Genomic DNA, 27,425 nt, shown 5'->3' on the forward strand with positions numbered 1-27,425 from the left:
TTTATCATATATCATTCATAATTCCTATGCCCAACTTATCTGGGCAGCTAAAAATGATGGATTCCAAGCTAACTTAGTATGACTAGCTAAATTGTTATGTTAAAAAAATCAAGCAGCAGATCAAATGTGTTATAAAACAAAGTTATGTTAAATGCTTCTTGTGAGGCCAATAAGTCAGGACTGATTTTATAAGATAATTTATTAAATGTTTTTGCATTACATTCTTTCTATTTCTTGAGAAGTACATCTTGATGGTTGTGATAGTAGATTAACTGGAGAAAGGAAACCGTTTACACTCTTTTGTTTTATATCTCTGTTATTTGTATATTATTTAAGTCTGTTGAGCAGAAAAAATATTTAATTCTTACTCAAGCTATGTTTTGTTTTTAGCTTTTGCCTTATAAGTACACAGTTCGACTTGAAGATGAGGAAAAGATAATCAACTCTGTTCCAGCTAGTGAAATTGGGTAAAACTTAAGCAGTTGTGTTTGTGTATATTTGTATTCAGTCTAGCTAAGCAGACCATAATCCAATATCAATTGCTGCTCTGGCTAATTCAATCAATAATACATTTTTCAATAATTTTTGTACAAGAAAACCAACTTCGGGATCATGAAATTTACCCTACCTTGCACTTCATGAAGGTTTTACATGACACAGCAGGAGTTTGATGTAAGATAATCATAACAATGTTTTATAAGATAAATCCTTTCAGTGATTTTTCATTATCAGGTCATTTTATTGAATAGTAAGAAAGACGGTATTACAGGCACCATTCTTTTTTCATCATCAATTGATCAAATTGACACATCCCAACCACACAAAAACTTCACATCATTTTTAAGTTATTATGTGTATCGGACAGTTTAAATTTCATTGTAAGTGTTCAGCATACCTTGGACACATCATCTGTGAAAAAGACATTGGTACAAAACTTTACAGCGTGTCAGGGTCAAGTCAGAAGTGAATGGAATACCCAGATCTTGTGAGAATACACAGATCTTGGTACTGGTTAAGATGAAGCAAACAATAAAAGACTAATTTTCATGGCAGTGAAAAAAGAAACCTCCTAGTAAGGTGATTACCTAACTTTAGTATCATGTAATTTTTAGCACCATTTTTATTAATTGTCCCAGCCCTAATATTTATGCATCAGTATTAAGATAGAGAAAATGGTCAGTATTAAGTAAATCATTCTTAGCAGATGAATCTTGGGTCCTGTGTTCAGTTAACTCAATTCATGCACAAAAATCTTATATCCAAAAGAGTATTCAAACAAATTGGTCAAACTAAGGAAAGAATACATATCCATTTCTTTCAAAATGAAGGAGCCGTGTGCTTCTCGGCTCTTGAACAATGCATATACATTGAAAAGCTTAATACTAGTTATGCTTAAATGTATTTAAAAGCAAAGTATATCTGTGATCATGAAGACGTCTGCTAAGAAAACAGTAACATTACAGTTCTGATCTGTTAACATTTGTTACAGATATGAAGCAGAAGTAATGGAAACTCTGGTAGAGAAGATTTACTAACTTTCAAAATAAAAATGTGTGGACTGATAACAGAAATTGGGGTGGCTCTGATTAATGTAACAGTAATCATTTCTGTCAGACCATTTTAGCCTGCAGATGTTATTACATAATAAATCAAACAGAGCCCACATGGGATCAGCAATATAAGTTGAATAAACAACCATTGACAGTTTGTGGTAGGGACTCTGGATGATCATGGGGATTCATCTTATTTGAGCAGCAGAAATAAAACTGACAAGTGATCAGTTTTGCTATTATAATATTTTCATTGATATTCCACTTGCAGCATTAATAATGATCTGTTTGTATTTAGCCGAGGAGAGAAACCACCTTCAAAGGAATTGCTGCGTCTTTTCATTCGCTCACATGCTCTCCGGGCAGGACAGAACCCCAATAGTCCCTGGATTGTTGATGATGAGTTGGTAAAAAAACATGGTCTCACCAGCAAGTTTGCTAGCTTTCTTCTTTCACCAACAAAGGTTAGAAAGTATTATTTTAAGATTTTTGTCTGACCTTATTAGAGAATAATAAATCTTCAATATTGTTAATGCCAGCATTATTGTTGTAAATTTTAAGATTATGCATGTTTATTGAGTTATGTATAAGGGTGGTTACATTATAGTGCATTTCACAGATCAGACAGGTTTTTCCAAATAACCCATGTTCCTTTCTCTGAACAAATATTCATCAGATATACAAGTGAAATCTGTCAGTTACTTTTGTTTCACCTGTGAATGGAAAGAAATTGTTTTTTCCATCAGTGGCATCAGCAATACTATTAAGTTGTACTAAAGTTTGTGAAAGTCATTGCTTCTAGGTCGTATGCTTAATGGAGCAGAAACTGGTTAATATAGTTTGTGTTTGCTTAATGTTTGTGCCTTGATATGCTAGGATTTCCCAGCAGATAGATGTCATTCTTTGTAGCCAATTTGTTTATACGTCTCTAAGGTATGTAATACACAGGGATATTAGCTATCGCAATGTCCGTCTGTCTGAAGTTATTTGTTTTTCTGTGCATAACTTTAGAACCATTCCTGGTGTCTCTGAAACTGTAAAGCTTATTGAATTAGTGGTCAAGGTTTACTTTTGCTATTCATGATTTTTCAGTTTGAATACTTTTTATCCAGGGTCACAAAGGACTTGTCCCTCTTTTCTAAATAGGGCAGAGCTATGCGATAATAGGATGAAGTGAATTGGAGGTTACAATTTGTAATGGCAGAATACGTTCATCAAGAACTGGTTTTTTGCTGGCTCCAGAAGTCTGATATTAGTAAAATACAACAAACATACTTTGTGAAAATATCAAACACTTTCTATCTTAAAGCAAAAAAATGGATGCATAACTTTGTTTTTAGCATGAAATGGCTTTGAAAACAGGTAACTGTGTTTGAAAATTGGTTACTGATACCTGTCAAAGGCATATCATGTCATGGCATTACATTATCAGGGGCCTTAGAGGCCTAAGGTGCTTTTCTTTACAAATCACTCACTTTCACTTGTGTCCATATGGGTTTGAGTATTGGCTTGGCCATTGTGGGTATTTGAGAAAGCTTGTCATTAGCTTCTTGTGGTTTGGTGGTTCCTGGGATCTTAGTTCTTCCTCTACCAAATATACCTTGTATAGCCTAGCATGTGCTGAAAAAATCGTGTTAAACCCACAAAACCAAAGCCATTACATTATTATATAAAATATTAAATACATACATTCCATTATCTCTTAACATTTTATTAGTTTCAAACTTATTTACAGGTGCATTATTTGGTGCTGGGAATGAAAATGCTTTGAATTTCACTAATTTCCTCCAGTTAAGTATTCATATTATTTTGTAATAATAATTCTGCATGTGATGTAATTAATACTTTTATCAATTACTTGACCCTTTTTTTAAATTCCGTCAGTTTCATTCCAATCGGTACAAAATTCCTAGTTGTACAGCTCTCCCTCATTGTAACACTCTTCATTATAATGCCATTATTGTGTTACAAGTCTCTGCTCTTAAAATAAGTAACAGAAAAGGGTGAATTTATTTCCCTAGAACACAAAGTGAAAATTGAGAAAAAAGAACTTACTGTATTGCTAATTAATTCAAAATGGAAACCATGAATTAAAAAGTCCTATCAATGAAAGGTTCTATGTGACTCTCAGTTCAAATCCCGATGAAATTCAAGATGGAAGACAGTGACATCTGTAATAACCTACAAAGTGTAGTTGTGTCAACAGTCTCTTGTTGAATCCCAGAAAATATTCAAGTTTTGAATTCCATCCAGTGAATGTCTTTGCCCAAGAATTATATCAGAGCAGTTTTGTTGTTGTTGTTGTAGGGTTTGGGATCCTGATGACATTACTAGGTCAATGAAATATTTAATCTTATTTGTTGTTGTTGTAGGGTTTAACGCCATTTTTCAGCACACGATAGGCTATACATGGCGGCCAGTATTAATGGTGGAGGAAGAACCCGGGAAAACCCCGGAAAGAACCACCGACCCACAAGAAGCTACTGGCAAGCTTTCTCACATACCCACATTGGTCGAATCAGAGATTCAAACCCACGCAGACAGGTGAGATGGCAGTGAACCATAACAGAGAGCGCTTTAGACCACTTGAGCAATTTTGTATTTCATGGGAAAATAATCACTTGAATTCATTAATTTGAAGAAAATAAAAATTCAACCCAAACTGTTCACAACATATCACAACTTAAAGTGCTAGGTTTTAAAGCATGACTGTCTAAATTCTAACAGTCTCAAGAAAATTTTGTTCTCTGTGTGACCTCAGGTCACAAATTTGCATTTTCTAAAAACAACCATTACTTAATGGAAAGTAACTTTCTAGCATGATTTAATGAGCCTTGTTTATTTAAAACATAATAACCTATACAATTCCCTTAAAAAGTCAATCAGGTCAAACAAAACTGAGCTCAAGTTTGGACAAGGTCAAGTCCAGTAAACTGTTACATTCCAATAGTACGTAATGTAATAAATTAAAAAAACTAACAGACAAATAATTTAATTAAATATACATAACACTTGATATTATGTGGTGCCACCATGAATCCTTGTGACCAAAATTAAATAATTGTACTAGAATTTAAATAATTGTACTTGAATTTGTCTATCAAGTGTATGACATTATGGGTTGAAAGAAAACATGAAACTCAGAGTTATATATTTATTTCTTTTTTAAAGCATTCAACAAAATTAATGTACATATACCATGAAATAAAATTTTTATTTAATTTACATGGCATTTTATTAATTGCTTCAAAGGCACATTCAAGCAACCATGAAATGATTGATATTTCTTGCTATACCACACTTCATTATATAATGCTGTCAGCAGTTCTGGATTCAAACTACTGTATGTTTGACTAATATGTTCAACTCCCACCCTTCCAACACACAGCCATATACTGGCAAACAAGTTTGTTATGGTTTGGGTTTTAATGTATTTGGCAGTTTTGGACCCCAGTTCACATGCTATAATGTGAGAGAGCAGTATTTATACTAGATTTGACAGTTCTAGTCCAAAGACATACGTTATTGACACAATATTCGTAATTATATTTTACAGTGGCGTCCAGAGGAAATAGCTAAAAAGTTTGAGGAGGAGAGTAAAAAGAGAAAAAGTCCAACAAAGGAAAAGAGCTCACCTAGTAAGAAACCAAAATTAGACAAAACAAAAGAGAAAAAGAAAAAAGAAAAGAAGGAAAAGAAATCATCATCTAAAAAGACCAAAAGTGAAGAAAATTCAAAATCCTCTAAAGAAGTTGTGAATATATCTGCATCTGATGAGGAAAGTTTGGACTCTGATGAGGAGTCTGTTTCAGATTCAGGGGATTCTGATGTTCCACTGTCGGAAATGAAACCAACCCCAAAAAAGAAATCTTCAAGCCATAAACCATCAACAATAAGCATTGTTACAAAGTCAGGCTCACTTGATTCTGATGTCCCACTGTCTAAGCTTAAGCAACTGACTCCAAAGAAGGACTCGTCAGGTAGTAAGCCTTCTACACCCAGCAGTGCCAAGAAGCTGAAGACTTCAAAATCATCAGAGAATATTAAGAAGAAAGATGGGAAGGATAAAAACAGAGTGAAAGATAAAAAAAAATCCTTTAAAAAGAATTCTCCTAAGAAGGTACATAAGGAATGTTTAGATTTCATTTCTGTATGCACACAACTTTCATGGCTGCAGGCCAAGTGAGCTTATATTATGGCCCAGCAGTCATTATGCATCCACCTTAAAACATGGCTGATGTTACTAAAAATTGTAAAATAAAAACTGAGATGACTTTTTCTTAACAACTGCAGAATGGAAATTGATCAGATTTGACAGAAGGCATCCTGTCTTGAAGACCTTTAAGGTTTATAGAAATTATGTTATGCCTTCAGATATGGCTAATGTTACTAAAAGTAGAAAAGTCACTGTTACTGAAATCAGAATAGAACTGCTGAATAGAATTTGACCAAAAATTGACAGCAAGCACAATTTCATAGTGGACTTCAAAGGTTTTACAACTGATGCCGCTCTGCCTTCATATATGCCACCATTATTAACAGTAGAAGAGCCCTTAAGAACTTGTGGTACTAATTGTGTGGAAAAATGTGAACCAGTCTAGAAATGGGTATAGATAAATATAGTATATATTGGATTGATTTATAATGAAAGTTAGATTTTAGTAACAAGAATCTTTTGAGAGCTTATCCTAGTTGTAACTGAAATAAAAAAGAAACATTGTTTTATATTCCTTTAATGGACTTGAGTTTGGAACATCGTTACTGAAGTTAGCACCTGACTGGTTGGGAAATGAAAACTTTGTTTCAAATGCATGTAGATCCAGAAAATGCCAGAGCTCATATGGTTTTCTCTACATAGAAACTGTCATCCAGTATGCATCTATACTGATAGGTTTAATCATGAGCATTCAGAAATGTAATGTTATTGAATTTTTATATCATGGTGTTTGCATAGATTTACTATGGAAACTGAATTAGTAACGTGAGCCCTTAGATAACTTCAGGTTTCTTTTGAACACGATTCAATCCGACTTAAATTATTATTGAACAGAATTTGATCAAAACTTAAGAGAACACATCCTGGCATGATGACTTCTAATGTTATACCATTGTTGCCAATCTGCCATAAAAAATGGCTGCTGTTGCAAAAAGATAGAAAAATATTGTAATGACTTTTTAAAAAAATAAAAGCTCTTGAGAATTCAACAAATATTCTTGAAAGCATCCTGGCATAAAGGGCTTTCAGATTCATGTAAATGATGCCAATCCACCACTAAAAGTAAAAAAACGTGTAAAAAAATATACAAGTACATTCTGGCATAGGGGTCTTCCATTATTTGATAAATGATGGTGATGTGCCATCAAAAAATGTAAGAACATAGAAAAATTAGAGAAACCTTGATATAATTGTTTTCATAATGTATCCAGTCAACATAATGAAAGACATTTCAACAGAAAACATCCTACATTTCCAGAGTTCTTCACAAAAGACTTCTTATAATGCTTACTGGATCCTAATTAAATTTTAGCTCATTAGTAATCAACTTTTTCCAGATTTCTTGCAACCACTAAAGCTTTGCAACCTGTCTACATTATTGGATGCCAGTTGATCGATGAATTGCCTCTTGCACGTAGACGTGCCATTTAAGGTTTTGGTCTGTTCTGGTCCAACATTGACTTACACAGTTTTCAAATTAGAACAGTAGAGCCTTGTAAACAGCATAGATTAGGCCCCATTCTGCTTGCAATTTGTGGTGTACATCATGTAATAGACCTTGGTGCACCTTTTATGAGTTTTGTCTTGTCAACTCCTTTTGGATAGAGTTGTTACCCTTGATGATTAACTTCATATTTTGTAACCGTTGATGATTAGTATCATATTTTGTAACCCATGACAATTGACATTATATTTTGTAACCCTTGATGATTAACTTCATACTTTGTAACTCCTTGATGATTAACTTCATACTTTGTAACCCTTGACGATTAGCATAATATTTTGTAACCCATGATGATTAGCATCATATTTTGTAACCCATGACAGTTTACATCATATTTTGTAACCCTTGATGATTGACTTCATATTTTCACATGGAAAATTAGTTGTAACAACTAAAGCTAAAGAACCATTCAGTACCTTATAATGCAGCAATTCTGTATGAATATTGTCTCATATTTAAATGTGCAGTTTATGGTTTTTGTCTTCTCTGAAGGTAGAGCTATGGCCTTTTCAATCAGTTTCATATTGTTATACGAGATGTTGATGTTAGTCAGCATAGATAAAAAACCATTCAACATATTCTGATGCAGTTTGATGAGAAAGTTGATTCATAGACCCAGATATCTTTTATAGGTTTTGTCTATATAATTTTTGACAATTATGGTCCTTGTCAGTTACCTTCATATGTTGTTCCTTGGACTGATGAGTCTTTGACTAGGGCACCTAAGTGTGTGAGGATGGCAAAGTTATAATTTTAAGGAAAGACAGGATTCTATATTGGATTGAAAGAAGCAAGAAAAGCTGGAAAATAAATATATCCCTTGGAAGAGAACATTCTTCCAACTTGCTTTAAGGTATAAAACTTTTAGAATACTTGTTTCTAGATTCTGAGGCCTCTGTAGAGAGTGTGCTACTTTACAAAAGTGAAAGTAGTAACTAAAGTATTTATAGGATTTTGGCGTCAATCCTTGTATCAAGGGGATATCACTCTAACTGCCACCTATGTGGGAAGGTAAGTTTTAGCTACTTAATTAATGTATTTAGCGTGAGGTTTTGCAAGGTACCCCAAAGGTATTGTCATTGGGTAACATATTTGAAGAAGAAACAGAATTTTTTTATGTAGTAAAATGTTTCTTTGGTAATATTTTCCGGATTATAATACACATATACCCTCACAACCATCCCCCAATTACATTTATTTCAAGAGCATGCACACTGCTCAAGTAGTAACTGAAATATTTACAGGATTTGGTACCAAGCTTTGCACCTGATATGAATATTTGCTTTTTACTGAATTTCTTGTTTATTTTATACATTATTTGACTTAATTTCATCTTCTGTAATTCCCCCCCCCCCATTCTGCATATGAATTTATCAGGCTTATTACCAAATACAGTATCTATTTTTGTAATCTAAATTACATCATACTTTCCAAGCCCCCCTCCCAAAAAAAATATGAAAAGACGGACATAAATGGCAGTTTTAGTACTTTACATTATAATGCATTTAGATAGAATTATAAAAGAGTAATTGGTTTTTTGAAGTCATCCATATCTAAGCATAAAGATAAAGGCACTCTCTGGAGGGATTAAAAACAATTACAATCTCAGCTTTTGGCTTTGTAAGAACAGTTGCTTAAGAGAATCTCCATTTGGGATAGGTTTTGTTTCTCATTACCCTAATCATTGCTGAAATACCTGATGACAACAGGAAGTGTTATTATTATACTTGATTGACTCTGCCAGGTAGGGTTCAGATCTTTACTATACAATTAAGACATGGCATAAGGTTTTACAAATTGAGTTTCCATCATAGTCATCAGTCATTATAAAACAACAGCTATCAAAATCTAGATGCCCAACTGGAATTCAGTACCCAAAGCAAAAATTTAGTTGTCTTGGACTGCAACGCAGTGGAATTTCTACCTCATAATGTTACTTTACTGCACTAGTATATACTGACATAAATATTTCTTTTTGGGGGTGGGGAGACAGGACATTATTAGCTTTCTACAGGTAGTATGGGAGAAAAGAAAATGTTCTAAGTGTGATCATATCAATATATGTGCATACTTGTATTTGTTACATTGAAATGTCTCGCAAACATGTTAATGCATCAATAATTTAGCACATTGATGTTAAATGGTTCAAATTCAAAATGGTATTTTATCATATAAATCTTGCTTCTACTTTTCAGTGGTTTATAATTTTTAGTCATTTGCCTCTAATCCTTTACATGTATCAGTATGTATCATATCATAGGTTGTGAATTGCCTTATTGATACTTGACATGTATCACTTCACTCACGTATTTGTGTACGAATTATTTTGTGCAACTCAACTACACTATTTAAATTGGAGATTGTGTGATTTTATATTGTGTTTTGGGTTAAACTAATCTGTGTGGCAGAAGAATTAATGAATGAATGAAAAACAGATGTACATCTGCAGATTTCAAGTTATTAATTTATTCACACAGGGACTGAAACAAATGACCCTCTTAGAGCTGTCAAAGAAGAAGGGAATGAAAACCCCAGAGAAGGATGGCAAATCGGATGAAAAGTTGAAAAAGACACCAGACAAGAACAAAAAGACCCCAGAGAAGAGTAACATGTTCCCAGACAAAAAGAAAGCTCCATCCACACCAGCAGTTATTCAGATGTATGTAATCAAGAGGATGAAGTTGGGAATTTTGCATTTCCTGCATTGAGCAAATGGCTGGACATAGGAATCAGTAGCAATAAGATTCATCTAACTTTGTATTAAGTTGAAACTTTGGTACAACTAAACATTAGGTCCAAAAGTTTGTATCTTGAGATGGGAAGCTTCCTATCTCATCTGTGTACGCAGATGCGTCCAAAAATTTCAGAAGACTTTAACTGATTGCTTATGACACAAAATGTACCATAACAAAACTTGGCTTTCATCAATTAACATCTCGCCAGATTCAGTATGTCACATGATTCCATCACAGTGACATACCTACTAAAAGATGTAAAAAAGTTTTTAGGAAAGGTTACTTGGTACCCATCAGTCCTAATGATCAATTACCAAGGTACCCCGATCTAAGGGAAAGTATATTAAATGTGAACCTGAGCTGCTTTCTTGTAGGTTCATACATGCCAACACCCCCCAGAAGTGTAAACGTAATTATTACTAATACTAGTGGCAGAAATGTTCAATCTAAGCATAGAAAGAGTAATTTTTGTGCTGCATGCCATAATTACAGGAAACCATATAATTAAGATTAATTTATTTTTGCTACTTACCTAGATCAACAATTAAAATAATTGTTACAAATTGGCTAAATCCATGTGAATTAATACAAGAATACAGATACATAATAAAATGATAAATTATTTATACACAACATTCACTTTAGTCTACATAACATGTTTAACTTTTGCTGAAAGGTCATAAAGTCCACAAATTCTGACTGCTGTATTAGATCACTATAATTATTCTTTAAAAAAATTTTTTTAAAGTGTTGTTGATTTGTTCTATACCCACTTAAAGTAGTGAACACTCTTATTGTGAGAGCAAGTACAATAGTTTTCTATACCAGTTAAAAAACTATCAGCCTCCCTCTTAACTGGTAAATTCAGCAATCCAGTAGTAGTAGTAGTAGACAATGTTTACTGCTATTAAATTAAATTAAATTAAATGTGTTGGGTTAAAACTGATTTTAGTTATGATTTTAAAGATTGCCTGTACCTTTAATGCAAGTCACAACAGGCTGATATCCCTTATGTTGGCTGTAATTAAAGAGCCAAATTGGGATCATGTTCTTTTAACTCCAATATTAACTGGAAGAGGGAATAATTGGCTTGAGCAGGAGATTAGAGTCCTGGAAAGGAATGCAATGCATTAGTAGCAGGTACATATTGTATAAAGGAAGTTAGTTTTACCCCACCCATCCCAACCAATCTAAGTATATGTTCATTATCTTTTTTTAATTATGAGATGTCGTAAGTGGGCAAATGACATTGTAAAGTAATAAGGATTGGATCTTTATAGAAATTTGTAATATCTGACAATTAAACAAGAACCAATGGAGAACTAAAATTTGATAAACTTGTCCACAATGTCTTCTGTTAAGATGTTTCCTGTAGATGTGGTTTTAGCTTAATATGGGGAAGTAAGTGTGTATATGAAAGTTATATTTTATCCCAAAATATTTTGAAAAGAATAAATCAAGAAAATATGAACTGAATCATAAAAAATATAAATGATCAGGACATTTTTTCTTTCTTCATGGAGATCTTTAATATAAAAATTTTCCCATGCTCTAAACTGTATTAATTATTTGCAGAAGAAAATTTAGAGGTTAACAAGTTTATTGTAATATTTAATATTAATTTTAGACTCATCAGTTATATAATTTGTAAATAACTATGAAATAATTCTCTAGGCCTCACCGCACTAAAGAAGCTCTAAAGTGAATTATAAATATAACATGCATTCAGCGAAAAAGTTGCAAATTGTAAGATAATACAGTATGTATGCAGTGGTTCCATACTATTAAAACGGATTTAGAATTCATTCATTATTACAAAGTATTTTACAGCTGAATTTGTCTTTGGGAGTCCAAAGTTGGCATCGGAGAATTCATAATAGGAAGTTTTTTTTTTATGTCAAAGGACCCATTTTATTCTTACCATGTTTGTAGTCAGTACGTCTTTAATATTGCAGTGCTCCAAATTGGGATTAAAATAGTTGAAATTATGTCTAAAATTTAGACTTTTTTGAGTGAAAATAATCACCTGATCGCCCTCTGGGAACCTTCAGAATCATTAGCAATTGATAATTTCAAGTATATATATTTTATTTATGCAAAAATTATTTGGCAGATGCAATTTAATTCACATCTTAATCCATTTTTTATTATTAGTCTGCCAGTTTCTGAGGTAAATTGTCATCTTTAGTTTGGCTTATATGATCAGTCTAATTCATGACCCATGCAATCAACTTAGCCAATGGCATGGATCCAGAAGAATGTGGACATAGAGACATAGACAGAAAATTGAGTCATTAGTAATGTTTCTGCCAAACAGCCATACATGCAGATATTGCCGAGACTTTATTAATTTAAACTATCACCAGAAGAAAGTGAGGGTCAAAGGCCTTTTTCAATGAATTCGAGGCTAGGCAAATTGTAGAGATGTTTTGAGAACTACGGATAGTGAATTTTAATAGCTTTTCGTAGATGAAAGCAGATGATGCCAATTTTATCAGTTGGATATTGGTATATAATATAAATATCCAAATGTGTGTTTGTGTGTGTTTGTCACTGAGTGCATTGTTTCCCTGGGTAACAGCTGACCATGTGTACATTTGTGGATCTTTTCTAATACATCATCCAGGTTAATGAAGCAGCTAAAGACAGAAAACAAAGCATTGATAAACTTCTACACTATGAAGGCAGCCCAGACTTTGACACCTGCCCAGCGAGCTAAGCTTCCTGCTGAAATACAGACAAGAATTCAAAAAAAGGTGGAATGGCTGGAAGAAAAGAGAAAGCTGTAAGTGATTCTCTCATTAACCTTTCAGATTTTTCCCATTCCCATTTCCCTTCTAAAACTAGAACAACTGGCTTTTTGGACTTCCCCATACTTCATTAGGAGAGCACCTCCAAACCCATGTTACTTTAAGATCTTTGCTTGTTACTTCCAATTTTATAGAATGCACTGGAGGCCATTCCTGATCCAATTTTCATCAAAGTTTGGAATATTTGCTTACATCATCATGATCTTGGACAGGTTTGATAATGAGTGAGATCTATGCATATAATAATGTGATTATTAATGAATAATTTATAATAATTAGTCTTGTATCTGAATGGCTGACCATTCTACCACTCTAGAAGCCATAATTTTCATCTAATTTTCACCAAGTTTGGAAGATATACTTGTATCATTTAGAGCGGAGTTTGATAAAGGCAAAATTTTGCATACAATTATGGCGATCTTGCATTGGCTGATTGGTCAAGCTCATTGGGATTCTGGAAGCAATGTTTTTCATCCAATTTGATGAAATTTGATGATCGAGGTTTTAATGATCAAGATCTTGCACAAGTTGAACAATGCATGGGATTCACATGCAATACATCAATGATCTTGTATGTGATTGGCTGTGCCCATTACTAACACTAAAACTGTATTTGTGATCTGATTTTGATTGGACTTGTTCTGATGAACTTTTGGAATAGGCTTATATCATCAAGGTATATAATATGCCTTATTATGAGCAATATGTACACATTAATGAGGTAATCTTGTATTCATTTGGCTGAGCTTCTTACCACTTGAGAGATTATTTATTTTCTGATTTCAATCAGGCTTGGTATGTATAATGTGAAGATGTTGCATGATGTTTTATGAGCAAGACTTGTGCATATTTATAAACTTATCTACCATCTGATTGGAAGTTTTTTGTTGGGGTTTTTTTTACCATTGTTGATATTGATTGTTTTGTAATAGGAGATTGATCAAACTTGGTAAATATGCAGTATCATCAAGATTATGGTTGAGTATGATTGTAAGTGAAAAATCTGCACGTGTTAATGACTATCTTGCATCTGTTTGACTGTATTTGTCATGCAGTTCTAGGGTATTATCATTTTGATCTTGATGCTTTCAATATGATATAACTTGTGTATTCATCTTTAGGATTCTGTGAAAAGCATCACACTTCAATAGCAGTAAAACATCACCAGCTTTTATTGCATTGCTGTACATTTTCCTTGCACTAGTCCTTAATCTAAGAACATTATTCCCACTACCAGTTAGTAATTGGTGGTCCAGACTTTTGTCAAAACAAAATTTGATCCTAGTCTGATACTTTAGTTCCCTTCCAGCAATCGTAACGTACTTCTTCTTTTCTTTGAAACTTGTGCATTTATACATGCGTCTCTTAGGACCTCAACAATTCATCATTTAAGTCTTTTGGTGTATTTACTGTCAATTGTATCCTTTTTGTGTTTTGTTTGTTATTTTCTCCATCATTCTTGTTTCATTTTCATGTATATTTGACCATTATCATTGATTATGGTTTTGAGTACATAGTTGGCAGAGCAGTGCTTTGTGTTTCATCCCTTCCATAGTAACTGGTGTCAGTGTAAGTACTTCCTACCCTTTTGTTATTCTTGTTTATTATTGTATTTTTATATATTCCATTCTGCAATCAATAATGTACACCACCCACCCCCAACATATTATACATACTCATTGTTTAAGCTATTGAGTTTCTTGTTGAGCATTGTTAACACAATTCCATGAAAGTCTTTTTTGCTGCTCTTGTTAGAAAATAGATCAGTCTAATCTTCCTTGCTTGGAGAGGTTCAGATCATTGAATTTTATTCCAGGTAGAATTTTACATGGGCTCCTTTTCTTCTTACCACACCTTGCCCATGGGGAGTATTGATTTTCTTTTGAGATCATGCATACAGATCCTCAGGAAAAGTTTTGTTTGTTGCATGCTGCAGGTTGTTTCTTCAGCATCCAATTGACCTGTAGCACTGGAGTGGTGTGAATGGAAAGGAGCAAAAGAATAACTAAGAACAAAATAGTGTTGTGCTGTTTTTCAGTGAATTTATTATAAATGAAAGGAAAGTTTTTTTAATGTATTTTCAGAGCAGCCATGAGTGCTGTGGAAAAAGAAGAATATTTTAAAAAGAAGAAAGAATTAAGGAAAGAAAAATTCAGAGAATACAGTAGAATGAGAGCAAAGGAGTTGAATAAGGTAATGAAGAATTGAATGTCAAATGAGCCCTGCATGTACTGGACAGAAGTTTTTAGGTTAAAGTTTTTGAATTCCATTCCTCTTGGCATAATTCCATTGCAAGCTTGCGAAACAGTGGTTTCATTATTTCATTATTTTCGTGGGTCTTGATTTTCATGGTTTTGTACATTTGTACCCTCTAGTGAGGGTACAAAGATCAATCTCTCACCATCAGTGATAACAGCTTTAGGGGTAGGTTCTCCACCAAGTCAAGATCTTATCAACATGGCTGATCTTGATAGTCCCCAATGGCTTAGATGGTCATGGTCCAAAAGTATTCTTGATCTGCCCAGGAGATTACGCAAAGGGGGGAGACCAGATTTGGGTTGCTCATTCAAAAGTTGAATATGCTCCCGAGTTATATTCATAACTATATGAATTGTGTGTTAACAGTGTGTTTAAGAGCTGACAGCAGAAAAGTACAACAGTAAGAAGGTGCTTATATTTCATATTTTGGAATTTAAAAAATGCATTGTAATTTTTAAATAAATACTTATACATCGTGTGCTGTGAAAAAATGTGATAAGGATTAAGTAATGGTGCCCAATGTAAAAATTAAAAATTTACCACAATGCAATAAATTTAAGAAGGATGAGGTTTAATCGTATTATATGTAAATGACATTCATTACCTACACCCAAAACACACATACACACACCACCACCACCACTGAAGATATGATATCTTGAAAATATATATGAAATAATTTTTTTAGGCCCAGGCCCAGGGCTGGTGACTTAAATAAACTCACTAGCCCTGACTGAAATTCCACAAGCTGGGACAGTTCATACCTGTCAACTCAAGCTGGGAGAAAAACCTCCCGATTTTGATGGTATTTCCACACCTACCTCCTGATCTCGTACTATCTCCCGAGTTTTCGCAGAGAACTCCCTATTATTACATTATGTCTGCCAATTTTCATTTCTCAGAAGAAGAAAAAAAAAACCATACATAAATAGATAAAACGTATACATTCCACAGATGCCATATTATATCACTTGTGAATATTGTAGTGACAAAATAATAAATATCACACAAGTGTTTTTCTTCAGTAAATAGAACGTTAAGATTAAACATTATTCACATAAATTTCAGATTTTTTTAAAACACTACAACAGAATTGTAGTAATAAAAACATTTTTTTTAAAAGAAAGGTCACCAATTAGCTTAAATCCCATGAATGATCACTGTGAATGTTACCTACTTTTCTCTGCAGACAAAATCAATCTCCATTTCCACCAAAGAAACTCGGCCAGTTAATGCCTGACATTCCTCTACCATATATGTAAAGTTTAATTACCATGAATAAATTAAATAAAGGAATAAAAGAAAATAAGCCACGAATTATATGTGCCCCAAAGAACTAATTCAGAATAAATATTTTATTCAGTAAACATTGTTACATGCCTTAAGACTTAAACCTAAGGAAATAAGGTGGGATTTAAATGTGGGAAAAACAGATTTTAACTGTTAAAATGAAGTCCTAGGCATTGTAAGTTACAACAAAACAGGGCATTGTTTATTTGCCAATCAATTGCTGATGTTTCCATGTACACATTTTACAGCATGGTTTCTTTGATGTCCGAAGGGAAGTCCTTTTGACAAGATAATTGCATTGAAAAGGATTAACTGTTAATTAGTCACACTGGCCTTATGCTTGTGTACTCAAGTCTAACCTTTATATATTTTGCAGTTTAGCCACAGCTGACCAGAATATGAAAAAAGGGTCTTGTCCTGGGGGATAATAAGGCGTATCACAGGGAGAAATGGCGTGTCCCATGGGCGCTCACACATTGGGGCAAGGGGTGGGGTCAGTAGTAGCCTCCCCCCAATTTCTGTTGTCAGCCAGTTAAATTGAAACTTTGGTTTTATAACTGACCTTTTTTCTTTTAGTCACTGCTATGTAAACATCCCAAGGAATAGTTTCATATCAGTTCCAATCATGACAACTGGCCGCCACGTATAGCCTGTTGTGCTGAAAAATGGCGTTAAACCCCACAACAACAACAACCAATCATGACAGATTACCATATATACATACTACGTGTAACAGGCATAGACTGAAAGTTTTTTTAATTTTTAATTTTTGCTTAAGATTACTGAAAATTGTGTTTTCTCGAAACATGGCCATGTCAGTGTGTCATTGGTTTTTGCCAGGTTTTCTCAGGTTCTTCCTCCTCCATGTATTGCCTATCGAATGCTGAAAAGTTATGTTACCCCCCCCACACACACACACACACAGATTCTGTTATCTTTATGAAATGGCTATATCCTCAGTTAACATCAGTACATTCTCATGAAGCATTTCACATTCATGGGTGAAGAAATCATAGGTCATGATCATTTTGGGAATGAAGGGGTGAGAAATTCATTACAGGGCAAATCATCAGTTATGAATTTCTTAATTTCAGAAATGCGAAGATACTGAGTTAGATCTGAAGCCACTGCCTCAGCCCAAGCTGGTAGTCACACCAGAGGGACTTCCTAATGAGACATTTGGCGATGTCGCTATGGTAGCAGAGTTTATTGCCTGCTATGCTGGGTTACTCATGCCTGATGAAGAGTATCCAATTTATACAGGTTTGTAACATACCTTCGCTGTTGACACCCTTATTTTGAAAGCATAAATAAATTTTAACTGAAATTTGGTAGCTTTGTTATGTACTAGATTTCAGTGTCTTGGAGTTTTTTCTTTGTATGCTAAGCATAGGGTAGAGTGTATGTTTTTTAAAAATAAATTTCATCTCCACTCAATAACTGAAGTTCTCCACTTCTATAGTTACCAAACTTTGTGGATGGCTTGTACTTAGGGTATAGAAAATCCCTATAAATTTGAGGATCCAAAGTCTAGATCATTGACTGAAAGGAGAAGAAAAAATGGTTTCCATACAACGACTCAAGTTTTAACTATCCACAGTTGCCAAACATTGTAGATAGTTGCATTTAGGGTAAGGAAGAACCCTGTTGATTTGGGGTCAAAAGGTGAAAGATAAACGAGACAGTATGTGAAAAAAGAAAATTGGTTTCAGCAAGATAATTAGATTTTTTTAATATCAACAGTTGGGACCCCAGGAGGCTGAGTGGTATAAGGTGCTCACCTTTATAGATTACTGACATCTCACATCTGCCTGCATGGATTCAAGACTGGCTTAACCAACATGGGTGTGTGAGAAACTTGCCAATAGCTTCCTATGGGTCACTGGTTCTTAAAGGTTCTTCCTTCATCAAATATACTGGCCACGATGTCAAACCTATAATTTGCTGAAAAATGTTAAACTCATACCAGTACACCAACGTCAAAAGTTAACAGTTGCTTGTAGTTGGAGTAGGAACCAGCTTGTTGATTTAGAAGTCAAAAGGTTTAATGTCATGGTTACCGACTGAAAGAAGAATGGTTTCCACAAAATAACCTTAGTTCTACACCACAGACATGAACCAAACTTTGTGAATGGCATGTACTGGGGTTAAGGTGTAAGTCTATTGATTTGGGGGGGTTCCAAAGGATAAGGTGTCTGAAAGAATTAAACATTTCTGCATAAAAGTTTCAAAGTTTGTAGATGTTGTGCACACTGGGTAAGAGAGAAACCTTTTGATTTGGGGATCAAAAAGTCAAAGGTCAACATAACTGAATGAAGGAAAAAAAATGAATTTTAGCATTATAATTAGTTTGAGACCTCATACCTTGCCCCAAGTTTGTGGAGGGTTTATGCTTAGGGTATTCAAGAGGTTGCATGATTTTGGGGTCAAAAGATAAAAGGTCAAGATCATTGTAGCAAATAATTGGTTATATGAATAAATTTTGTTCCAGAGTAAGTACCTTCACCAAACTTTGTGAATGGCTTGCACATAAGGTACTAATAAACCTACAGAATCTGGGGTCTAATGGTTAAATGTCACATTTATGGTAGGTCTAATAATAAGGAAAAGAATGGGCCTTCACATTAAGTTCAGTTCAAGACTGCATATCTTGACCAGTAATCTCCAGAGTTAGCCATATCCCTCTAGTGCCTACATAGAAATCTGTTAAACATAGTATGAGTGTAAAAGCCACCATTCATAGTACTTTTTATGTTTTCTGTGCTGAACTTGTGATCCAAGGGTCGTAGGTTCAGTACTTGCCTAAGCCAGTCAGGGTCAGTTGCCGCTATTAGAGTTGGGTACTATGACAAATTTTTTAATGCTGTATTTCTGAATGCACTGGATATGCACCACAGTATTCTGCATTTGTATTAGGAACCAACAATTCAGTATTCTGGAGCAGGGGCCTGACATTTATTTAATTTCAATCTGTCAATTGTTGGAAAAATATCTTGCAAAATAATACCATAAGATATTTATGATATTTGGGGAAAAAAATAATATCTTGAGGTAAAAGAAAAGAAAATATTCAGCTCAAAAGAAAATCACAGCGCCACCCCCAAAAATTACTTGCAAGTACCTTGTACATGAATTTGCCATGTGTATGTTGATCGTTGTACAAGTTACAGTCTAAAAGCTTCATCTAAAGTGGGATGATTAAGCTTGCACTATAGCTGATACTATGAAAGGCATCGTGCTGACACTAGAGAGCCTGTTGATAAAACAAAATGAGTGTTGATGCTGAAGTCTACAGTGTTCTAGTTACACTATTAATATACTAGGCAGGGAACATTGAGTGGGATGCCTACACCTAGGCAAGATATTAATCAAAGAGGGACAGTAAACATAAAACTTATTCAACAAAATAGAAAATATATAGTGGTAATTATATCATGTTCGGTGAACTCCTGAAAATCTTAGAATGATTCAGTCTAATAAAGGAAAAAATATTTTTAACACATTTACATAAACTAATACATAACTATAACATACTTGGTTTTATTGTATTTTTTTCTTTTTTAATCCTAAATTTTTCAAACAGTTTAATTTTGCCTGAATATGTTTCATAACATTCCATTTGGCCACTATGTTGGTACACATGACACATGTCACACATGTGATTGAAGGATCATATATATGACTATTTGTAATATTCATCATTAATTTATGATAGATAACTGTTTTATAAAAAAAAAAAAAAATTTGAAACTAATTTGTCATCAATGATGAAAACACGCTGTTAATATCAATGAAGTCATAACACGGTTATTCAGGAATTTCCATACATTTCTGACAGAAACTAGCAACCCATTACAATGAAAAGTATATGATACATATGACGGGGGAAAATGGTACACTAGCAGGTATTCTGGTAATACCATGCACCTTGGGCCACTGTATGTCCTTAGGAAGAACACTTAGCTCCCATTCTTCGATATGGCCAGTTTGTGAAAGTTTCATTTAAATTCACAAAAACAAAACAAATTCTGTTCATGATTGTTTATCTGTAAAACGAAATAGGGCTGCATTTAGTTATACGCAACACTAGCAAACTGCATTCATTTGTTCAAAAATTATATAACGCACATGTGATCTCATTCACCCATGTTACATATTTGTCTTGTCTGCACTAATAGGTCATAAAGACAAGTCCCATACTTTTTGAGAAAAATGTGTATTATAGCATAGAACAAAGGTATAGTGAATTCTTTGTGTCATGTAGTTGAATTTTATTTCCATCTACTCTCATTAATGTTACAAAGAAACCTTTTCTTATGCCTGCTTTTTGGACAATCTTGCTCTTATTACATTTGTCCTCCATCACTCTCGTCTGACTTGTAAAACCCCCAAAAATTTTGTGGGAAACAGACCAACTCTCCCCAGCAAAGAGAGTGGTAATTTAGGTTTACCTGTATTCCAAACTGTGGCCTTAACAAAAGACATTTACCTGTACCTCAGGCAGTAACTTAATTGAGAGGGTTACCTGTACTCCAAGCAGTAGTCTGTGACAGGATTGAAACAGAATAAATTTTTGGACTGACTGATAACGCAATGTGAGTGAATCAAAGTTTATGAAATAAAAAATAAATATTCATGACAATGCATACACAAGTAGACTCACAAACCCACTACATATGATACAAGACTACTATACCAAACACATCATAAAAAGAAAACATATATATATATATATATATATGGTTCATACATCCACAGTATATATGATGAAAAAAGAGCATGATTCACAGAATCATATGATACCAAAAAAAACATAAGTATGGTTCACAGAACCATAGGATACAAAGAATATTAAGTATGGTTCACACAACCATATGTCCTCATAAACACAACACAGTGTATAGTGCTTTTATTCAGAGTTCGGCATTCTTTAGCCTTCTCTAGAATCCAGAATTCCCATCCAACAATTCCAGTCATGTAGCAGATAAACTGTTGGTTGAATTTAATACAGTGGCTTCACTGCCACACTGCAGCTCTTGTCCTCACCATTCTTATTCTTTCAGCCCATCCATCCATCCATCCAGCTATAAATATACCAAGATGGTCCTAATAAATAATCTAAATGCAGAGAGGAAATCCATGAATACATGCTACCACCTTGTTATACGTTTAAAAAAAAGCCATTAGTGATAAATTTTAACAGACCAACAATTTTCTAGTGTTTTAAATCTGACGAATGACAAATAAAGACAGTATATTGAAGGGAGACATTATATATATATATATATATATATATATATATATATATATATATATATATATATATATATATATATATATATATATGGTTACAAAAGTGACTTGTATATTATTTAACACTTACTCCTATGGCTGTAGTAAGTTGTAAGTGTATAGACACTCCTTGACAAGATACAAGCAATCGCTATGTCGCATAAGACAATGTCTCCTATAAATACAGATAAAAAATATATACGAACAGGGGGTAAAGTACCAGTGCATTGTGCTATAAGGGTATCTCGCCACAAGTGACCTATAGCAAGATGCATTTATTGCCCAGTCACAAAAAAAAAGCAAGGAAAAATATGAACTACCCTAGGTATCACTTTATGCATCTAAGAAACCAGTTACCTAAATTGTTCTAAGGCATTACCAAATTATTTTCTTGCCTTATTCAGTCACATGGTCTTAATTGAAAGGCTTGGTTGCACTCCCGGCATTTGTCTTAATTGAAAGGTTTACCTGTACTCCAGGAATTATCTCTAGTGGGGAGGTTTACCAGTACTCCTAAGAAAGTGGTCTTAATTGAGAGGTTTACCTTTGCTCCAAGCAGTAGTCTGAAGTTGTTTACCTGTGCAGCACAGAGCATTATTTAAATTACATCACCAGATTAGTGGGAATTTATTGAAAGCACCCAAAATCACACCTTGTCAAAATGCACCATTTCAGCATTATGTTACAGAAAGATGGTATCAGCAATATTGACTCTTAGACCTAGAAGCTTTATTTATGTTGCAAGATCGCTGAAAGAAATAATATTAGCTTGTAAGGGCCACTGAATCTAATGAATAAAGAATCATAAAATGGAAAATGCTAAATAAATTTATAACAGGTACTTAAGTACTTTAAAATTATACATATAGGTAGAGATGTCAAAATTGTTGGAAATTTCTACTGGGTACACGTCAGACCTAACAATTGGTTACCTGGGCACCTGATCAAAGGGAAATTGCATTAAATGTAAATCTGAACTGCACTGTTGAAGATTCACACATGCCAATCCCCCAAACCCCCAAAAGAGGTATAAGCATAATTTATTACTAATATAAATGGCAAAATTGTGTAATCTGAGCATAAAAAGAGCAATCTATATATTACATGCCATAATTACAGAAAACTATGAAAATGTACATATTTATTTTATTTAACTTGCATTTATTTTTGCTACTTATCTGGATTATCAGTTAAAGAATTTTGCCACAAATCGGCTAAATCCATGTGGATCAGTAGTTGATACAAGAGTATAGACAAAAGAAATTGATAAATTATTTATGCATATCACTCACTTTAACTAGTCTACATTTCTACAGCAACTTTTGCAGATAGTTGTAAAGTCCACAAATGATGACTTGTATCCTCAACCTGCCATGGTTTGTCCCTTAACAATGGTCCTGTGCAACATATTTTTAAGTTAACAAAATCCCTCTCCTCTAACATTTTTCAGTCATATAACATCCAACAGTCACATCGATACAGCCCAGTTTTGTTAATGATATCTGGTGCTGTTTATTTTCAATCTAGACTGGTCCGCTACGTAAGTAGTATCAAAATAGAATGACAAGTAAATTGTAAGCATCCTTATGAGCCCCTGTGATGATGAATAAATGCGCACACAACACAACCTCAAACTGTAATTGTTATTCTGTGTCTCGATCTGAACTTTTTTTAAAAACAGGTAGCCAGTTGTTCATTTGTTACCCAGGTTATTATTAACAGGCGAGTACCTGGGTACCCGTTGGCATCTTTACATAGAGGCTATCATAAACATAAAAGGAGAGCATATGCTATCTGCCTCAAAGATCCTTAGAGGCAAACAAGAAAAATGGAAAAGAAAAACAAACCAACCTTGTAAACAATATCATTAAGAAAAAGACTATGTGACAGACATTCTGCTAATTTAAAATGCCTTGAAAACATTAATGTCTTCTGAGAAAACAATAACTGAATGAACAGTTGAAAAGTAAAAGCGTAATGAAGTATGTGAGATGACCTCTATAGCACATATTCAAAATACATTTGAATATTTACTGTCGTTATTTAAATAAAAATATCACACTATCCAAGTCTCTGTATATAGTAAATGTCTGATTTTGGAACACAAATACTTCCCCATAGTGCCTGAAAAACCGACCTAAATACAGAACTTGATGAGATGGATGCATGGAAAAGGGTTGTACTATATACCCCAACAACAGTTATGGTGGTGCATAATTATCTGAGATTCATTGATCTTCCACCATTTAGCCTAATTTCCTTTCTTTCTTCAGATGCCTTAATAAAAGCCTTGACTGGAGGGAAAGAAGGGTTTGCCTATTTGTCTCGGGTCCTTGTCATTCTTCTTCAGACACTTCTTCAGGATAAAATATCGGAGGTAAGCATGTTAAACACATCTAATGTCCTCTTAAAACCCCAAAAAAAAGAGAATTGCCTATTTTAGACAAGAGATAAGTGTATACTGAATTCAGTATTGGAACTTAATTTAGAGCTCTGGCGGTCACAGATAAGAAGGGCTTATGGATGACCTTTTTTCTATCCACAGACTTGTACTAATTTGATTACCATGAAACTTTATGCACACATTCATCCCATGGCTATTTGGTCAGAAATAAAATTGGAGCTGATGTGATGTCCGATAAAGCAGTCATATTGAAAATCTTGTTACTGTTTCTTATCCTGAATGGAAATTCATATTAGGTTGGGGTTATTACCTAAAGATTTCTTATGATATCTAGTTGGTCCTAAGTGAAAGAGTGCCACTTGGATATCAAGTATGGCCGTCACAGTGGTCTTCTTGAAAATCTTGTTTTCACTACTTTTTCTGAATGGATGGTCATATCAACATGGAGTTTTCACTAAAAGATACCATGACAGCCATCTTTAAAATCTTCGTATTTCTACCCGTTCTTGATGGATGATCATGTCAGTAATGGGTTTTCACCAAAGGAAAGACTTCTTGTGATGTCAATCTGACATCCAATATGGTTACTAACTCTTACCATTACTTTAGAACAGAAAGTCATATCACTTTTCACAAGAAGACTTATTATTGTCTTGTTAGTCCTTAATGAAACTGTTGTTGTTGCTACTCATCCTGAATGGAAAGCCTTATTGACATATGGTTTTTGCAAGACGACTTCTTATAGTGCCTAAATGAAAATAATACTGACCTGGCATCTAGTATGGCTACTATAGTGTCCATCTTGAAAGTCTTATTATTGCTATTCCTAAATGGATGATCATATTCACAAGGGGTTTTCACCAGAAGACTTTTAACGATGTCTTAAATAAAAACTGCCAATCTTACACTGAATATGGCCACCACATCATCTAATTTGAAAAACTTGTTATTGCTCAAAAATATCAAAGATTGTTTCAACAGTGCAGTTGAAAAGACAAAATGGTCTTTTCCTGAATTACTGTATTATCTTTTCAGCCTGTAGAGTGTCATTCGTGTTCTTTTTGCCAAATATCATTTTTTGCTAACGGGTCATTTCTTTGATTTAATAGGCCACATGTACATGTCAGTCATATTTCCTGATGATATACTAAAATGTACATGATGTTAGCTCACGTGAACTTAAGTTAAGGCCCTGCATCTGGCATGCTTTGTCTGTCTATCAGTTATTGCTTCTTACCACTGTTATAACCATATTTATGACCCAGTTTGGATCGCACTTGGAATGTGGCTTTATATTACTTAGATTTCAGTTAGGTTTAATAATCAGTCACATATTAATAAGATGAACATGCATCTGATTGTCTCAGTTTGTCTGATAAGCATCATATCCCACATTTTTACTAGATGTTAGGGTGAGAAGTTTTCAATCATTTGGATATGTTCATCGAAATTTAGAATGATTCATTTAAAAATTGTTTTAAATTTGAGATGTTCAAGTTTCAATGACAATGTTTGCATTCATATTGGGTCTTTTTTCTTTAGTAAATCAGCCTGATGTTGCATATGCAGTGCATTTTATGTATGAAAATTTATTAACCTCCTAACAACAGTATGTAAACTAGAACTACTTCCATGATTTGCCCAAATTCCCATGCTGTATGATGTCACACACACATTCCCATACACACTGACTCATAACCCCCACCCCCATCCTGACTTTGACCTGGGAATCAAACCTGTAATTGTCTTAATGTATTATGTGTTCTCCCACTATGACTGCCTGAAGTTTGGTTGGAAATAAAAACATTTGGGCAGTTGCAATATGTGTATATTTTACCTTTGATCTCTCAACCCTTCCCTTAGACCCTAGGGAGGGGCCCCAAAATTGTAGACATTTTGCAAATGGTTGTTGTCTGAGCTGCATATGCACCACAGGTGGGAAATTCTACATAAAGTAGTTTAAGAAGAGATATAGTTAAGGACAGTCAGTCAGTTTAAGGGTATAAAAATTTACTCCTGCTAAAGAATCAGGATAAAAACTAAATTTGTCCAGCAAAGGAACTAGCAGCTTCATCCTGATGTTTTTACCATGTTTTTTTCCAGGATTACCAGGAAATAAATGTTTCCCTCTCAGATATTCCTGTAAACCCTTTCACTGCATCAGAATTGGTGCGTCTGTGTCTGCGCAAGAGAGATGCCAGTCATAATAATGAAGAGGAGGAGGAAGAAGATGAAGATGAGGAAGTGGTATGCACCCTCTTAAGGATAATTTGATCAGAATTTAATCTTCTCTCTCATTCTCACACTTTCCTGGTACAAGCCACATGTATAGAGTTCTGTTTACTTCTGAAAGATTTAGAGGGGATGCAGTATGAGCAGTTGGTCAAGGAGAGAGATTTTGCCGATGAAGGACAGTACCAAAGAACTAATTTCATTATAAATGGCTCAAAAGAATCAGGTGTAACAATTTAGGATTTGGGGTGAAACTGATTTGATCAGGATCAAGAAATTTTAATGGCTCTTGCCAGACATTTTATTCTGGAAATTAATGTTTGACAGATGTTTGTGAAATTTATAAATGCTAAAAGCAAGACAATAAGATAACCTGGCAAAACATTTATACACTCAGTGTTCTCAATAGTTGACCCTTGACTCCAAAATCTCAAGAGTCAAAATTAAAAGCTCAAGAGTCAAAACTGAAATCTCGAGGGTCAATTCTTTGAACAGTCACGAGCTCTTAGCTGTGGTTCCTCATTATTGGTGGAAACAAATGTTTAAGATTTATTGTCTCGTGCTGAATAATGACAAATACTTTTACAGTATTTTGTAAGAAACATATAATCTGATTTTTGTGAAAGTTTCTCTTTCTAACTATGTGTTACAGTGTATGTATGTATGTATGTATATATATATATATATATATATATATATATATATATATATATATATATATATATTGTATATGAAACTGACAGGATTATTTTATACTTTATTATATTTTTAACTTCAAAACATATTCTTTTGTGATCTGCTCAAATCATTTTAGATGCAGACATATACCCATACAACTATGAAGGTTATTTATTATTCAGATATCAGTGATGTACATCACATAATTGTCAGTTCACTTTTCCACTTGTTCTTAAATTTTCTAACAGATTTCGGAGATGGGCTCTCCTCCTTCTCAAAGCTGACAATATCTTTCTGTTTCTTTGGAGTCAGGGTCAGAAAATTCACCAGCAGGCCGTTTCTGAGACTCAGACAAAACAGAAAATATACTTCTTTGCGCTGTTGTGATTTTAACTGTTATATCCGTTCAGTTTTTTCCTGAATGATCCATTAATTAAAACGCTCTAGGTTTTAAA

General features: G+C 33.9%; 1 protein-coding gene across 1 annotated transcript in view; it reads left to right on the forward strand.

Moving 5' to 3' along the window:
• LOC149785039 (tyrosine-protein kinase BAZ1B-like) overlaps positions 1-27,425 on the forward strand; it is a 97,866-nt gene that overhangs the window by 19,381 nt on the left and 51,060 nt on the right. Inside the window, exons 6-14 of the mRNA XM_089978745.1 lie at positions 391-467; positions 1,849-2,014; positions 5,107-5,670; positions 9,748-9,929; positions 12,632-12,790; positions 14,900-15,008; positions 17,459-17,627; positions 23,930-24,033; positions 26,164-26,307. Of these exons, the coding sequence (XP_089834871.1) occupies positions 391-467; positions 1,849-2,014; positions 5,107-5,670; positions 9,748-9,929; positions 12,632-12,790; positions 14,900-15,008; positions 17,459-17,627; positions 23,930-24,033; positions 26,164-26,307 (1,674 nt within the window). The remainder of the gene's footprint in view (positions 1-390; positions 468-1,848; positions 2,015-5,106; positions 5,671-9,747; positions 9,930-12,631; positions 12,791-14,899; positions 15,009-17,458; positions 17,628-23,929; positions 24,034-26,163; positions 26,308-27,425) is intronic.

Source organism: Sinohyriopsis cumingii, chromosome 13 (genome assembly GCF_028554795.1).
Source record: "Sinohyriopsis cumingii isolate HCF-2022 chromosome 13, ASM2855479v2, whole genome shotgun sequence".
In the NCBI taxonomy this organism is placed as follows: domain Eukaryota; kingdom Metazoa; phylum Mollusca; class Bivalvia; order Unionida; family Unionidae; genus Sinohyriopsis; species Sinohyriopsis cumingii.